General features: G+C 46.3%; 1 protein-coding gene across 1 annotated transcript; it reads left to right on the forward strand.

Annotated features, from left to right (window-relative positions):
- Nucleotides 1–2048: 2048 nt before the first annotated feature.
- Nucleotides 2049–16647, forward strand: LOC148879256 (homospermidine oxidase-like). Its single transcript, XM_088960740.1, has 5 exons — nucleotides 2049–3074; nucleotides 14948–15332; nucleotides 15415–15528; nucleotides 15623–16161; nucleotides 16265–16647. Exons 1-5 carry the CDS (start codon nucleotides 2275–2277, stop codon nucleotides 16470–16472), a joined length of 2046 nt encoding a protein of 681 aa, XP_088816866.1. The 5' UTR covers nucleotides 2049–2274; the 3' UTR covers nucleotides 16473–16647.
- Nucleotides 16648–17221: the final 574 nt, after the last annotated feature.

Below are 17221 nucleotides of genomic sequence, written 5' to 3' on the forward strand. Positions count from 1 at the left end.
TAGCCGTTCTCCAGAAATGCCCAAACTATATACGAGGTGCTTGGAGTGGTTCTGAAGTGCGCATCCTTGACTTAGTGCTGAAGTGTCATGCCATATCGTGATGTTAGAAAATACCCCTTTAGAAAACTCAACTTGCCATTTGTCAATAAAAAGGGATCGTTTTCATGCCTGTTACCTAGGCCGCAAAGTGGGACTCTAATTCAATTTCTGAACCAGTGGTTTTGGTCATGTGTTACCTTTTTTTTCCATTTGTTTGAAAATGAGAAAGATATCTTTGTTAAAACACACGTCAGTCCTCCAGAAAACCTCTTTCAATTTCGCAGAAGACAACTTCAATTAAATATATTTTGACTAACTATTATTTTTTAAGCTAAGCTTCATAGTTGATGAGACGTAATAAAATAGCAGCTTGGAGTTCTTTGTTACTTTAAAATGTTTGGATTGCTACTCTGGGAAATAAACAAAAACTGGTCTTACCAGCCTAACTTATATTTATCAACACACCCACTTTGGATGTGTTTGTAATATATATAGCCATGGCTGCTACATCAATAAGGCCATATTAATTTTTCTTAATTATTTTAGTTTCGCCAAAAGAACAAAATCATAAATATTGACAAACACCCCCTTAATATGCTGATCTCATCATGGGTGGTGCCAAGTGCCAACTCAATTACACCATGAACCATATGGCTGTGGCCACTTTCGGTCATCAATTCCACCACGTTGGGTCCCTCCCGCGCGCCTTTAAATGACTCAAGATCAACGTCGACGGAGCTTTTGAGTTGACTCGATCGAGCAGGTGTGGGAGTGGTCTGTTGTTAGCAAAGCAGCCGGCCGGTCATATTCTCTCTCTCTCTCTGATCAGGCTCGTTGGAATTCTGTTGGCGAATTCACAAGTTGGTCGCTGATTACATAAGACTATTGCGCGGTTTTCGCTATCTCGCTCCTTCATTCTCCTCACAGGAAAGAGTGTTTTCAGCTTTACTTGTACTCTCTCTCTCTCAACAAATTACTTTGTCCTTACCTCCGGCCGGAGCATCTCTCTCCTGCACTGATGGATGATCTCTGGTGCAATGAATTGTCTACGGGGCTTTTTCTCAAACAAAGAAAATACATTTATTCTTATTACATGTATTGCAAAGTGACTATGATACATAAACTAGAAAACTTTCAATATCACACTCACATATAACCTAAAAATATAATACTTGGGTTGGTCGTTGTGGCTAATTTTACTTGGCTCAACTTAGAAGGAGTGTAAATACGTGTAAATACAAATCTATACAGTATAAATACATATTTCTATGTATACTCCATACAAACTGAGCCTTAATTGAGAATATATGGGTCCCATTAATCTTAACAAAACCTATGCATATATGGGTCCCGACTCAGGCTTGGAATCGTCATCAGCTAGAATTTTAAAAGATAGCAGCGTTTCTGAATAAGACAAAGTTGGGGTCCTACCTTGTTTTTGTTGGTAGCTTGTAAATAGTGATTAGAGTGAAGGCAACAATGCCGCCCATACGGCCATACTGCTGCAAACCGGCGTCTCTCTTTTTCAGGCTTTGTTTTTACGCCGCTACCTGATTGGTTTTTGTCTGTCATTTGGCCACAACCTTCTAATTATTTTTTCTTTGTGGTTTTTTTGGGTTTAGTGTTGTTGTTCTTCTCAATGAAATCTCTTTTTTCTATTTTCTGTCAAAAAGAAACTTTTAGGCCTTGTTCACATTTCTGGGTAAATGCAGTTATTTGGGTAAAATTTTTATAAGTGTATTTATAAGTGTATTCTAGGAAACACTTAATCCAATAAGTGTATTCTCTTATTTTTCATGTAAATAAGACAATGACTATTTTAGTTATAAAAATTTATTATTAAAAAGGGCATTTTTGTCCCACCAAAGAATACCTAAGAAAATAATTTTTTTTTGATCCCCACATATATTTAAAAAAAGAATATAGAATTCTTAATCAATAAAAACCAAAATCCCATTTACCAACTTTCTCTCCTCTCAAAATCTAAAAAAAGAATACCCCATATTTCTGCACCTCCCTTAGCTAGTATGAAGTTAGCAGTGGATCCGGAGTCTTTAAGAGGCCAAATCCTGAACCCTAAATGATCTAAATTCGGCTTTTCTCAACCGAACCGATCAGACCCAGTCAACACATGACCTTGATCAATGTTTTAATTTTTAACTTACCTCATTATCTATTTATCTATCTATCTCTCTCTCTATATATACTCCTTAAGCGTTGTTTCATCCATCATCCATGGCTATGGCTTCCATCATCCGCACACTCTTTCTCTTATTCTTCTTTCTCTTCTCTGTAGCCTCTCCCTCCACCTCAACCCACCACCACCACCACCACCCACTGGACCCACTCTCACCATCCGAACTCGCCAACGTAAGCGCCATAATCAAAAGATCTAACCCAAGCTCCACCCACAAACTAACCTTCCAGTACATTGGGTTGGACGACCCAGACAAATCAACTGTGATTTCATGGCTATCAAATCAGACCACCACTACTACAACCCCTCCTCGTCGAGCTTTCGTCATCGCTCGCATCGACCAACAAAGCCACGAAATCACAGTCGACTTATCGACCAACTCCATTGTCTCCGATCGAGTCTACACCGGATACGGCTACCCTCTGCTCACTCTCGATGAACAGGCAGAGGCAGATGAGCTGCCGATGAAGTACGCACCATTTCAAGCTTCAATCAGAAAGAGAGGTCTCAAGTTATCAGAAGTTGTGTGCCAGACGTTCTCAGTTGGGTGGTTTGGAGAAAGGAAGCAGGGCAAGAGGCTGTTGAAGATTCTGTGTTTTTACTTGGACGGAACAGTCAATCTTTACATGAGACCTATAGAAGGCATAACAGTTGTGGTTGATCTTGATGAGATGAAGGTGGCCAATTATTACGACAGGTTCACAGTTCCGGTACCGAAAGCTGACGGAACCGAGTACCGAGCCTCGAAGCTGAAGCCGCCCTTTGGTCCATCTCATAACGGCATGTCAGTCGTGCAATCGGACGGACCAGGATTCAAGATTGATGGACATACTATCAGGTCAGTTATTATTAATTTTTTTAAACTTTAATTTCACCACTATCGCTCTGTAGACCGTACAGTGTAGTGTGTTTGGTTGGGCAGAAAACCCAAATTTCAAGAAATTGGTTTCCATGGAAAATGATGTTTTCCTTGCCTTTGGCGGATAGAAACCAGAATTTCCCTTGAAAATCCATTTCCCCCTAACATACTGTTTTCTCAGAAAGCAGAATTGTTCCTGTTTTCAAATCTTGACTATGCTCAGCCACCATTTGAAATTTGAATACATTAATTCCACCTCCGTTCCAATGGGCTGGTTGTTAACTTGGCCAGTGGGTGGCCATGGTGAACAATTCAGCCTTCAATGGGCTAGCTAGTGGGCTTCGGGGCTTGGTTCTTCTCAATTCACGGGGAAGGGGCTGTAATATGATAATCCCAATGAGGCAAAGAGGCAATGACCAGTCGACTAGCCATAAGTGTAAATCTGGATGGATTCTACTCCTAGACTTCTAGATGGACGACAATTTCCTGGGTAATGGCCCATAAGGAGATTCTACACACAAATAAATAGACTAGAAAGTCTAGAATTATCATGTTCACTTTTCACGCTCGCCAAACCTAACTATACTAAGTTACTAACAATTATAAGACGCTTGAATTTTGTTGCACGTAAAAATTAAAATGTGTTGTAAAACTATTATTTTAAAAGAAATATTGAAGCGGAAAATCTATTTTAACAAAAATATTGATTTTGTTAGGGTCCACTTGCCCAGCAAAGCAAAATACTATCCAAAAGTAGACCTAGAAAAAAAAAACGAAAATTACAGATTCAAGTTTTGAGTACTCAGTGCAAAACATTTCCAAACGCAACCTAATTTTATTCATTTCTGCCGGGCCTTAGCCCACCAACACTACCAAATTCATGGTTTTTAAAACCGACTTGGAGATCGAACCGGTCAGGGAATAGTTAGCTCGTTTTGACAAAAAAAAATTAAAAAAATAAAAAATGGTCAAAACCGTTTGAATGGTTTGAATAGTTAATCGCTCACGTCAGCGGTTTGCTGACCAAAATCAACGGTTTTTGAAGAAATTCCAGTTTTGGGGAAAACCGAAACCGGTCACCTAACTGGTTCATAGTTTTTCTGGTCTGACTGTCCAGTCCAGTCCGATTTTGAAAACCATGACCAAATTAGAGGGATATACACCGACAGTATGAGAAACGAGCAAGGTTATGGCTGTTCAGGCTTTGAAAACCATGACCAAATTTAAAGCCACCCACTCATGTGCTTTAGGGAAATTGTCTAAAATTCACCATCACTTTTCACCAACTCTCTTAAATTCACATAACTTTTCAAAATGTCCAAATCTCTCCGTGTTAGCGACATAACAGTAACTTGGCTAATGGACATTGCTAATTTACTATTTTACCCTTTCTTATGCTCGATCCATTTAACAATATCCCAAAATTACCCCGTCATTCTTCAAGCCAAAATCCTAATAGTTTGAACAAAAGAGAACCATTGTCGTTGCTTCTTTCACCATTTGAGAAAGAGAAAACCATTGCCATTTGATGCTGCTTCTTCCCCGTTTGAGAAATAGAAAACTATTGTTATTGATTCTTCCACTGTTTGAGAACATGAAACCCATTGCCACTTATTCTTCCACTATATGAGAATGTGAAAATTGATGGTGCGCAATCCGTCCGGTCCTATCTGTCAACGATCTTGCCTTGGGCTGGAGCAAAAGGTGCCTAAAACGAAGGAGAAAGCGAGTAATCTCTGGGGAAGAACCAGTGAGAATGCTTCGAAGTTCAAGTTAGTATTTCCTCAAAGGCAAGATAAAACCAGATGGCGCAAAGTTATCACACACCTCTCTTCTTGGGGGGAAGGGGGCCTTTTATAACCACTTCGCGCACTCACTCCCAAGCTTCTGTCAGGTCGGGTATGATTACCTCTGCGCTTCTACCAGTTCGGGTGTCATCACCTCTACTAGGGCAGAACCGCCACTGCTCTCTTTGTTGGAGCCGTCTCTATAACTGGAGATGGCGGTGGCAGGTAGCGGTGGTTGGTGGCCGTTGAAGTGTGGCTGTCAAGCGTCAGATCCCAAGTCAGTCAGGTGCGCCGCCTCAGGATACGAACTCCTTTGGTGTCAGGTACGGCACAGTTGTTCAGTTCGGCATCCTGGGGGCGAAGTGTTGGAGTGGTGTGCGAGGTGAAGTCTTGAGTTCGGATAGAGGTGTGGCCCGAACTACCCTGGGGCGGGCCAGTTCGGGTTGTTGCCCTTTGGGTTCGTAAGGCCCGGGGTTAAAGGGAGAGTTTGGGCTCCTTGTGGGGAGTTCGGACTGCTAGTTCCTCCTTTCGGAGCTCGCGCCTTGGGCGTACTGTTGTGCCGAGCTGTTGCCTTTGCCACGTGTTGAGTGGTTATGAGGTCAGGCCAAATCTTCCTTCATCAATTGTCCCCCACTCCTCGCGCAAAGGGGCTTGCCCTGGTGTGGGGAGTTCGCGAGGTGGCGGGTGGATTTGACTCGTACTTCAAACTAGTTTGACTGATAGCGCAAAGTGTGCGTTCGTCAGGATTTTTCCAAGTTTCTCGAGGGCCAAAAAGTCGGGAAACGCGCCAATCTATCTATAAATGTTGACAGACGTGACAACGCACGCTTATTTCAAAATTTAAAATACACGCCGCTGGGAGACGTGACAGTAGGCGTTATTTCAAATTTGAAAAAACGCGTTGTTGCCGCCTTTAGCGCGAGGAGACGTGCACCGGCGCTCTTTCAGTTTCAAAAGACGTGCAACCAGTCACGTCTCGGTCTCAGTAGACGTGCGGTCAGCGCGACTATGGGCAGTTGGATTTTCCTTGATCAGAGCCGTCGATTTTCGGTTACTGTGGGTATAAATAGTTGGGTACCTTAGTCGCTTTTCATTGTCATTCTCCAGCGTTTTGCTTCTTGAGCTCGCGTCCAAGTTTTTAGCTCACATTCAAGTTCCCGTAGTCCGTTTGCTTTTTTCGGGCGAGTACTTTCCTGGAATCATTCTCCTTCCGATGTCTAACTCGGATAGCTCAAACAGTTCTTCGAGGGGGTCAGATGCAGGTTCTACGAACCGAGCTACATCCCCTGACAGTCCTAGTGAACCCGAGGTAGAGCTCGAGGAAGAGTTCAAACCCTTAGGCCGAGTCGCCTCGGGTAGTTTGGCGTCCTCCTCCGTCGAGGTCGGACGTTAGACAAGTTTGGGCCCTCGACCATGACGCCTGAGGGGCTTCACTCCCTTATTACCCAGTTCAACTTGCCTAGGGAGTACACTTACTTTATACCCTCGGGTAATTTCCCTTGGGAACACGGTCCCGATGAGATCGTGATATTCCGGGAGCAACTCGTCGCTGGGTTGCGCCTGCCTTTCCACCCCCTCATTGTCGAGGTTATGAACCACTTCGGCGTTACTGTCCGCCAACTTCACCCGAATTCTATTTGTAACTTGGTGGGGGACAATCTCCCTATTTTGCGAACAGATCTTGCCTTTAGACCTGGAGATCTTTTCTTCCATTCTAATGCTTAAGAAGCAAGCGAGTCCCCTTCCCGGGTGTAGGCGGGCGTATTACCTGTCTCCTCGCCCAGGGTTTAAGCTTTTACACGATCTTCCCAACAAGGTCCCGACGTGGAAACGAGACTACTTCGGGGTGCGAAGTGCATTGGGGTGGCTGTTCCAAACCGGGTGGGGGATGGCTGCCCCTGATGCCGGTGTTATGCTTGATAGGGAGATGGCGAAGGGCCTCCGGGAATGGGCACGGCTTGGGCTAAAATGCCACCATTATCTGACGGAGGCCAAGCTCATCGAGGCCGATCTGAGTTCGGGTAGGTTCCTTATTCAGAGGATTGTCTTTTGTTTTGCTTTCTGGTCTTTCGTTTTCCTGATGCCGAGCTCTTTTTGCAGGTGCGATGGATGCAGAGAGGACTGGTAGTGGGAACCTGTTTCACGTCATGAAGAAGAGGAAGCAAGTCGCCAAATGAACTTGTGCCGAGCTGCCCCGAGATGCGGAGCCCGAGGTACCGGATTACCCGTCAGTGGATCTGCCCAGAAAGCCCGAGATGGCCCCTCCATTACAAGAAGTGACAGGGGCCCCTTACATCGAGGCTACTTATACGGGGCCTCCCGCTTACACTGAGTCTGCTTATACGCGAACTGGGCCTTCAGGCTCAGGAGGTCAAGGCGAGTTCAGGAACGTGTTGTCACCGAACCACGCTCTTCAAAAAAGTAGGGAGACCATTTACCCTTAGGAGGTCACGGCATGGACCGAGCTTCCTTTGAACCAGGTAGCTTGTTGTGCTGCCACTCTTGCCATGGTGGTAAGTCGGCGATTTCTTGTTGGGCTCTTTGCTATTATCTTTCTTGCTATTGTTCTTTTGAACATTTGTTATTTTTCCTTTTGGTAGGTGAATTCTTCTATCCATGCCTTGGTGGCCCAAGCGGAAAGGAGCTCGAGGCGAGCGTGAGCTATTGAAGAGGCTTCCCGCACTGCCGAGGCGGCTTCTCGAGTTGTTGAGGTGGCTTCTCGCATTGCATAGGCCAGACTGGTGAGGTTTCAGAGAGATACCGAGGCCATGGGAGTAGTGGTGAAGCATATGGCGAACCTGAGGCTGGATTTGCAGCATCAGGTTGAATACCTTCAAGAGGATATTAGGGAGATGACAGAGATCTTTTCTCAAGGCACCAAGGATGCCAAGAAGAAGGTCGTCGATGAATATATCGCCTCATCGCTCTTTGATGACTTGATGGTGGGCTTGTACAAAAGGGGCTTTAAACAGAGCCGGTGGATGATCCGGAATACGTACCCTGAGCTCGATATTAGTGCCATAACCACTTCGCGCATTACTCAGGAGATGGCCAACACTGCAGACGGTGAACTAGACTCTGAGGATGAGGCAAGACCTCCGAGTATCGTTGAAGTGCCTTCTGATGGTGAAGAAGTACCATTGTCGAAGTGCCTTTTGAGCGAGGGCTCTGCCCCCCGATTGTTTGCCGCACAAACCTTGATGAGTGTCGCAGAGTATGAGCTCGACTTCGGTAGGTCGCAAGCAACGCAGGTGGGGGAGCGTGTAGGACCGTCGGTACAGCCATTCATCTATTATGACATATTTGGCTGCCTAGCGCTGCACCCTCCTGGCTGCATTGCGGTCCGTAGGGAGGGTTCCATCTAGCAAGAAGCTCGCGAGTGGGTCGATCCAGCTCGGCTCTGCTTCAAAGACGGGAGCGACCTCCTCTGCCCCACCGAGAATGCTAGGCCGAGGTAAGTCCTCTATGTACATGGTTCTCATGGCATTGTGACTGATGCTGGCTAACCGGGACAGGGCGTCAGCCTCAGTGTTCTCTAACCTCGGGATTTGCCATGTGTGACTGGAAGTTGAGCAGAGCCTCCTTTACTTTTGCCAAGTAGGCGATCATAGTTAGCTCGCGTGCTTCGTATTCGCCCGTAACCTGGTTGACCACAAGTTGGGAATCGCTGCAGATAACTATGTGTTTTGCTCTTACCTTTTGCGTTAGGTTCAGCCCGGCTATCAATGCCTCATACTCCGCCTCGCTGTTGGATGCCGCAAACTCAAAGCGTAGTGCGTATTCCAATTTCGTGCCACCCGGGCCGCATAGGACTATTCCATCCCTATTGCCCTGTTGGTTTGAGGAGCCATCTACGTGATGGATCCAAGGCTCCTCATCCCAGTTCGCGCTTGGCCTAACTAGGAGAGATGCTACCCTAGCTGCTACTTCACGGGGTTTGGACTCTATTGGCTTGGGAGCTCCGGGCTCACCCAAACTGGGGATCTCGGGCTCAACCGGCCTAGGGACTTCGAGGCTGAACGTGCACTTGACGATAAAATCTACTAAGGCTTGGGCCTTAATAGCAGTTCGTGGCTTATACTGAAGGTCGTACTCGCTGAGCTCGATGGCCCACTTCGTCAGCCAACCGGAAACCTCGGGCTTGAGTAAGACTTGCCTCAGATGTTTGTTAGTCAAGACGATGACAGTGTGAGCCTGGAAATATGGGCGGACTTTTCGAGCTGCAATTACCAGTGCTTATGCCAGCTTTTCTATTTGCGGGTATCTCGTCTCTGCTCCCTACAGAATTTTACTAACATAATAGATGGGTCGTTGGACCCGATCTACTTCTTTTATTAGTACCGAACTGACCACCTCGTCGCTTGCCGAGAGTTACAGTTCTAAGACCTCACCCTCCTCGGGCCTGGTTAAGATCGGCACACTAGCGAGGTAGTTTTTTAGCTCGTCGAACACGAACTGGCAGTCTCGGGTCCATTCGAACCCTTTGCCTTTGATTGCTTTAAAGAAAGGCAGACAGCGGTCTGCCGACTTGGACATGAAGCGACTCAGAGCGGCTATGCGGCCGTTTAGCCTCTGAACCTCTTTTACTTTTCGGGGTGGTCTCATATCTAGGATGGCCTTTATCTTGTCTGGGTTGGCCTCAATACCGCGCTGGTGGCAATGTACCTTAGGAACTTACCAAGGTGACATCGAAGACACACTTGTTTGGGTTCAGTTTCATGCTAAATTGACGTAGAATTTGGAAGACATAATCTTTGTATTAATTCCTGTGAAAACTGTGTCTTGACGACCATGTCGTCTACATAACATTCTATCTTCGTGCCAATTAAGGGCTGAAATAGCTTATTCACAAGTCGTTGGAAGGTCACTCCAACATTCTTCAGTCCGAAGGGCATGACCTTGTAGCAGTACAGGCTGAACTCGGTTATGAAGGTGATTTTTTCCTCATCGGACTGGTCCATCCTGATTTGGTTGTAGCCTGAGTAGGCGTCCAAGAAGCTTAGCAACTCATGTCTCAAGGTCGCGTCCACTAGGCGGTCAATTCTGGGGAGGGGGAAGCAATCTTTCGGGCAAGCTCGGTTCAGGTCGGTGTAGTCGACGCACATGCGCCAATTGCCGTTTGCCTTTTTTACCAGCACTGGGTTGGCTACCCAGCTCGGGTAATGAACTTCCCTTACGAAGTCTACTGCGAGGAGCTTTTTGACCTCCTCGTCAACCGCCCTCCAACACTCTAGGGCTAAGTTGTGTTTCTTCTGTCTAATGGGTCTAACTACAGGGTCAATATTAAGTTTGTGAGTTATAAGGTTGGGGTCAATACCGGGCATATCAGCCGCGGACCATGCAAAAATATCTAAATTTTGAAGTAAGAAACTCACCAGTTCGGTTCGTAGAGGTTCCTGGACAGAGGCACCGATCTATAGCGTCCGAGCCGGGTCCACAACTGAAGTTGGGATTGCGACCGTTTCCTTTGTGAGCGAAGCTTGTTCCTCGGCCACCTTGGTTTTTCCCTTCAGGGCGGCAACATAGCATTTGCAGGACTCAAGCTGGCCGCCCCGCGCTACCCTCACACCGAAGACTATAGGAAACTTCATTGTCAAGTAGTAGGTGGAGACCACTGCCCGTAGAACATGAGTGATTGGCCACCCTATTATGGCATTGTATGGGGAGGGGGTCACGACTAGCCGACTTCCATAGGTACTGTTATTTTCCCGAGGGGCCTGACTTCCTCTCCGCTGAAGCCCACCAGAGGAGTGTTCGCGGGCTTCAACTCGCTTCTCTACAACTGAAGCTGGTCAAACGCCGACTTGAAGAGAATGTCCGCCGAGCTGCCTAAATCCACAAGTATGCGCCTGACTTCAAAGTCATTGATCCTTAGTTTTATGACAAGCGCATCATCGTGGGGGTAGTGGACCCCTCGCCCATCGCCTTCCGTGAAGAAAATCGGTTCCTTCGTTTTTGGTCTCTTCAGAGGGTTCTGTTCTTCTCGGGCAGCTTCGTGAACTGACGCCCGAGCCGCTGCCAAAGTACAACCTGCTACCACCGAACCTCCCACTATCACGTGGATGGTTTCCCGAACTGGCCTCTCTTCCGGAGGCTGTCTTTGCGACGGTTCGGCTGGCCTGCTACTGGATTCGAGGGCATCCCTTCTGTGCTCCCCTTGCCGACCTGTCTTATTATTTTATTATTATTATTATTATTATTATTATTATTATTATTATTATTATTATTATTATTATTATTATTATTATTGTGCTGTACAAAATTTTTCAAGTACCCGTGACGGATGAGTCCCTCTATCTTGTCCCATAGATTATTTCACTGTTCGGTACTATGACCGTGATCTCTATGGAAACTGCCGTACAAGTTTTTATTTCTCTCGTTTGGGTTCCCTTTTAGGCGAGTTGGCCATTTTACATATGGGGCATCTTTGATCGTCATCAAGATCTCGGTCCGCCTCGTGTTTAAGGGTGTGTAGTCCGTCTGAGCTGCTAAGGGAGCTCAGAACGACTGGGTCGGATTCGTCTCCCGGGTCGGGTTTTTTCTTCTGTCATCTGTGTTGGAGGGCTCACCTTCCCTCTTCCTCTTCTCGATCCTGCTTTCAGTCCTTTGGTCGATCTCTTCCTCTGTTCTCATGAACTTATCCACGAGCTTGAGGAATTCGGCTACGGTCGCGGGCTGGCTAGCTACCATGTGCCATTTGAACTCCTTGTGCGTTACTCCTCTCTTGGCCGCCGCAAGCTGCACTGCGGGGTCCAGTCGCGGTATCTGCAAGCACGCGTCATTGAATCGCTTGATGTAGCCCCAGATGGACTCTCCTTCCCTCTAGACTACTCCGAAGATGCTTTCCTTGGTTCTGGGGCATCGCTTGCTGGTGACGAAGTGTGCGGGGAAGACCTGCACGAATTGGGTCCAGCTTCTTATTGACCCGGGGGTCCAGGTTCCTGTACCAGGTGCGGGCCACCCCCCTGAAGGTGGTGGTGAAGGCCACGCACATGCATGATTCACTGGCCCTTGCTAGGTGCATTTGGGACTGGAAGGCATCGATGTGGTCGTTGGGGTCAAAGGACCCAGCATACTTGTCTAAAGGGGGGAGTTTGAAATCTCTGGGCATGGGGACTGCGAGGAGTTCTGATGAGAGGGGGGAAGGAACTGAGAGAATAGGGCCAGCTTTTACCTCGTCCGAGCTTGTCTCTTCTTTGCCTCGGAGCTCGGGTAGGACACGGGTGGCAGTTCGGTGATTTCATCGGCTTCTTCATTGCTGAGTGGGCATGGTACGGCGCTGCTAGCCTCTGTGTTGCCGAGCTCGATGGGCCCGGACTGTTGGTAGTCCGCTGCTAGGACGCTGAATCGGTTCTCTGTGGGCGGGAGCTCAGACTTGGAGTGCCGAGGTACTGACTTGGCGGGTGAGGTTCCCGACCCGCCAGCGAGCTGCGAGGCGGGGGTGATTTTTCTTTCCCCCCGGCCTGGGGATGAGGCCTGACTCTTGGGGGGGGTTCTGAAGTTGGGAGGCTTCCCATCGGTGATGGCGTCTGCCCTGAGGGGAGGGCTTAACCGGCTTTGGAGTAGGGTGCCGAGGTGGAAGCTATGGTTGGTTCAGAGGCAGTTGGGGGAACTGCTACTAATAGTGATACTGAGAGATGTGGTGCAGTACTTGGTGCTGCTGGAGCTGATGCTGTTGGAACTGTTGCATTTGGGCTTGCATTGCCCGCATGCATTGCATCAAGTCATCAAACTGGTTCTGGCTGGTCGCCAGGGGGACAATAGTTGGTTCGATAAAGGTTGTTTCGACAGGGAGAGGAAGGGGGACGTTCATGGCGGGAAGGTTCACTGGCGCCACTGTTCGTGGCGCATTCAGGCTGTGAACTGTCCGATGCACACCACGGGGACTTGAAGTTGTTCCCTAGGGGCGTTCATCTCCGTGCTACGCTTGACATTGCTGGAAGAAGCCATGAGTGTTGGGGTTTCTTGGAAAAAGGGGGTTATAAGAGTTTTAGAGGGAGGCTTTTAGAAGCGTTTCCCACAGACGACGCCAATTGAAAGTGCACAATCCGGCCGGTCCTACCTGTCAATGATCTCGCCTCGGGCTGGAGCAAAAGGTGCCTGAAACGGAGCAGAACTGCCGTTGCTCTCTTTGTCGGAGCCATCTCTGTAACTGGAGATGGCGGTGGTAGGTGGTGGTGGCAGGTGGCCGTTGAATTACGGCTGTCAATCGTCAGATCCCAAGTCAGTCAGGTGCACCGCCTCAGGATACAGACTCCTTTGGTGTTAGGTACGACACGATTATTTAGTTCGGCATCCTAGGGGCGAAGTGCTGGAGTTGTGTGCGAGGTGAAGTTTTGAGTTCGGATAGAGGTGTGGCCCGAACTGCCCTGGGGCAGGCCAGTTCGGGTTGTTGCCCTTTGTGTTCGTAAGGCCCGGGGTTAAAGGGAGAGTTCGGGCTCCTTGTGGGGAGTTCAGACCGCTGCTTCCTCCTTTCGGAGCTTGGGCCTTGGGCGTACTATTGTGCCGAGCTGTTGCCTTTGCCACGTGTTGAGTGGTTTACGAGGTCGGGCCAAATCTTCCTTCATCAAAAACCATTGCCGTTGCTTTGCCCCCTATCTAAGAACAAGACCGGTCAGAACGAAACCAAGTGTAAGAAAAAAAAATATGATGGTCACCATTGCATCCAACAAACATTGCAGAAAAACTAATAAAATGATAAAAGTTTTACAAAAATTAGCCATTGCATCCAACTAATATTGCAAGATATTTTCAAAAAACTATTTCAGAGAATTAGATAAAAAATTTCAAAAATATTTTTGCATAAATTTGCAGAGCCTTAGATGGGGATTTACATTCCATATTCAAGTTGCAAACAAAATTTATAGTACATATTTACATATTTCAAAACATTAGAAATCTCTAGAACTTCTGATCATAATTTTCGTTCCTTCACAACTTCAAACCGAATATAGGAGCAAGTGAGAGAGGGAAAATGGTGGTGTGTTGGCGGCTAAAATCAATATCTGAGCAAGAGAGGGTGGTGTGGCAGTCGAAATGAAGATTTGAGTGAGAAAAGATGGTGTGACGGTTCGAATTGAAATTTGAGCAAGAGAGAAGTGGAGCGGCGGCCAGAACCAAGATTTGAGCAAGAGAGTGTGGTATAGCAGTTGGAATCGAGATCTGAGTGAGAGAAAGAGAGGGTGGAGAGACGGACAAAATCGAGACTTGAGCCAGAAAAGATGGTGCGATAGTCGGAATCAAGATCTAAGCGAGAGAGAGAGAGAGGAGAAGTGGCTGGAACCGATATTTGAGCGAGAGAGAAAGAGAGAGAGTGGAGAGATGACCGGAATTGAGATCTGAGCGAGAAAAGATGGTGCAGTAGCCGGAATCGAGATTTGAGCGAGCGAGCGAGCGAGAGAGAGAGGGTGGAGTGGCGACTAGAACTGAGATCTGAGTGAGAAAGGATAATGTGACGGCTGGAATCGAGATCTAAGCGAGAAAGGATGGTGCGGCATCCACCTAGTGTTGAGCGATTTAACCAAGAGAGAGGGAGCTGGTTGGTGTGGTGTCTACCTTTTGAAGATTTGTGTGTGAAGAGAAAGAGAAAAACTTGCAACGATTGGAAGAGAAAGAAAGAGACTTGCAATGGCCAAAAGGTCTGGTTGAGAGAGATAGATTGGCACATAGACGCACATAGAGAGAGAAGTTTGGAAGAATCTAATCGTAAATGACACATTTCCCGAACTCGCGAACCAGGAATAGTTTGGTCATAAAAATGTTATTTATGCTGATATAGACAACTGCTGTCAATGACATTAACGGTGAGAAAATAAAAAAATTATTGACAATAGGAATTTAGAACGTTTTAAAAAGTTATTATGAATTTAAGAGAATTCTTGAAAAATGACGATGAATTTTAGATAATTTCCCTGTGCCTTATTTCATGCCAAGATATTCCCGCTGCAAGGGAGGTTATTGGGACGGTGTGAACACGGGATTGCCCAGACCGTAGCCGATCTCCTTACAAATGTATAAGGTTTGGCTGTCTACATATTTTTGAGATTCAGCGTGGAATGTTGACAGGTGGGCCAACTGGGTCTTCCACCTGGGTTTCGACGCCCGAGCGGGTCCAATCATATCATTAGCATCGATCTACGACGTCGACAAGCAGAAATTCCGACGAGTGGTGTACAAGGGATATGTGTCCGAGCTGTTCGTGCCATACATGGATCCAACATTTGAATGGTACTACAAGACCTTCTTTGATGCAGGAGAATTCGGTTTCGGCCTCTGTTCGCTTTCACTCGAGCCCTTTACCGACTGCCCGGCCCATGCCGAATTCATGGACGGGTATTTCGCCGGCCGAGATGGGCAGCCAATAAAGATATCCAATGTTATTTGTGTCTTCCAGCGGTATTCAGGAGATATCATGTGGCGACATACTGAAGCCGGTATCCCAGGGAAAGTGGTAAGTGGTTTATCGATGTCATTTGATAATTGGGAAATGGGAATTGAATGAGGTGGTTTAGTAATTTAGGTTTAATTTGCAGATAAGGGAGGTTCGACCGGAGGTGAACCTAGTGGTTAGGATGGTTTCAACAGTGGGCAACTATGACTATATCATCGACTGGGAGTTCAAGCAAAGTGGCTCCATCAAATTTGGGGTATGTGCTTTTCTTGTTTTCTTTCGGGCTTTGTCTATTCAAATTCAACCACCACTGTTTCTGTTTCTGTTTCTGATGTGTAGTTTGTGCGCAGGTTGGGCTCAGTGGTCTACTAGAAGTGAAGGGAGTGACGTACACTCACAGAGACCAGATAAAAGAGAACGTTTACGGAACGTTGTTGGCAGAGAACACCGTCGGCGTATATCACGATCACTTCGTAACCTATTACCTTGACCTCGATGTTGATGGGGAAGACAACTCATTCGTCCAGGGCAAGTTGAAAACAATGAAGATAACTGACAACAGCTCACCTCGCAAGAGCTACTGGACGGTCGTCAGCGAGACGGCAAGAACTGAATCCGACGCACGGGTTCAGCTGGGTCTGCAGCCGGCCGAGTTTCTGGTGGTTAACCCAAATGAGAAGACCAAGGTGGGGAACCAAGTGGGTTACCGTATTCTTCCCGGGTCGCTGGCAGGACCCCTTCTATCGGATGATGACTATTCACAGATCCGTGCCGGGTTTACGAAATACCAATTATGGGTTACTCCGTATAACAAATCCGAGAAGTGGGCGGGTGGGCTGTATGCGGACCAGAGCCGAGGGGGTGACGGTTTATCCGTTTGGAGCTCCAGGTAATGATGGGATCTTTAATTAAATTGGCAATTGGCATTAATAGATAATTATAATCAAATTTAAAATAATCATTTAAGCACGGTCTCTTGATTGGCATCTCAGGAATAGAGAGATAGAGAACAAGGACATCGTGTTGTGGTACACGTTGGGGTTTCATCATGTGCCATACCAGGAGGATTTTCCGGTAATGCCGACGCTAAGCGGCGGTTTCGAGCTCCGACCAGCCAACTTCTTTGACAACAATCCGGTGCTGAAAGCACAGCCTCCTAAGCGTGTATCATGGCCTAACTGCACTACAACGCATATATAGCTGAATTTGTTTGGTATAGCTTTTATTTATTATATATATATATATATATATATTATTCTTCTTCAAAACTGAGAAAAGTGTTTGATAAATCGTTTATTGACAATTAGGTTTCACTAGGTGATACATCAGCAGTTAACTGAATAAATATTCAATTATTAAGAGAAGTTTCTCCCAATGGTTGGTGTACATATAAATCAAAATCCACTTTTATGAAAATATCAATATATACAGATGAACATAATGAGAAAAATGTTGATTTAGTAATGACATGACGATGTTTTAACAAAATGTCAATGGAACAAAGTACACACTTAAATAATAATTGAGATTTGATTTTTATTTAATAAAATACTCAGTACGCTTGTTTTATATTACTACTAATGGGGACCTATTCGATGCACGAAAAAATCTGAAAGATTGAATAATTTTATTTACTATTAATTAATTAGTAAACTAATAATCAAAATTTATTGTTAATTAATTAACTAAGGCCCAATTTGGTTTGCGGGAATATGGGTCTAGAATCGGAATAGGAATGGGTTAATCCGATTTCAACTGTATGGTTGGGTGGAATCGATATCCCATTCCCATTTCGACAGGAATGGCATTCCCCCATTTGAGGGAGGCCATTCCCTGCCCGTCCATTGAGAATGAAATCCTATCCTGCGGATTCTAATTTCCATTCCCATTCTTGTTTAAACCAAATATGCCATGGGAATTGACCATTCTAGCTCCAACTACGAACCAAA

Source organism: Nelumbo lutea, chromosome 1, assembly GCF_056320005.1.
Source record: "Nelumbo lutea isolate HS-2025 chromosome 1, American lotus-T2T, whole genome shotgun sequence".
Lineage (NCBI taxonomy): Eukaryota > Viridiplantae > Streptophyta > Magnoliopsida > Proteales > Nelumbonaceae > Nelumbo > Nelumbo lutea.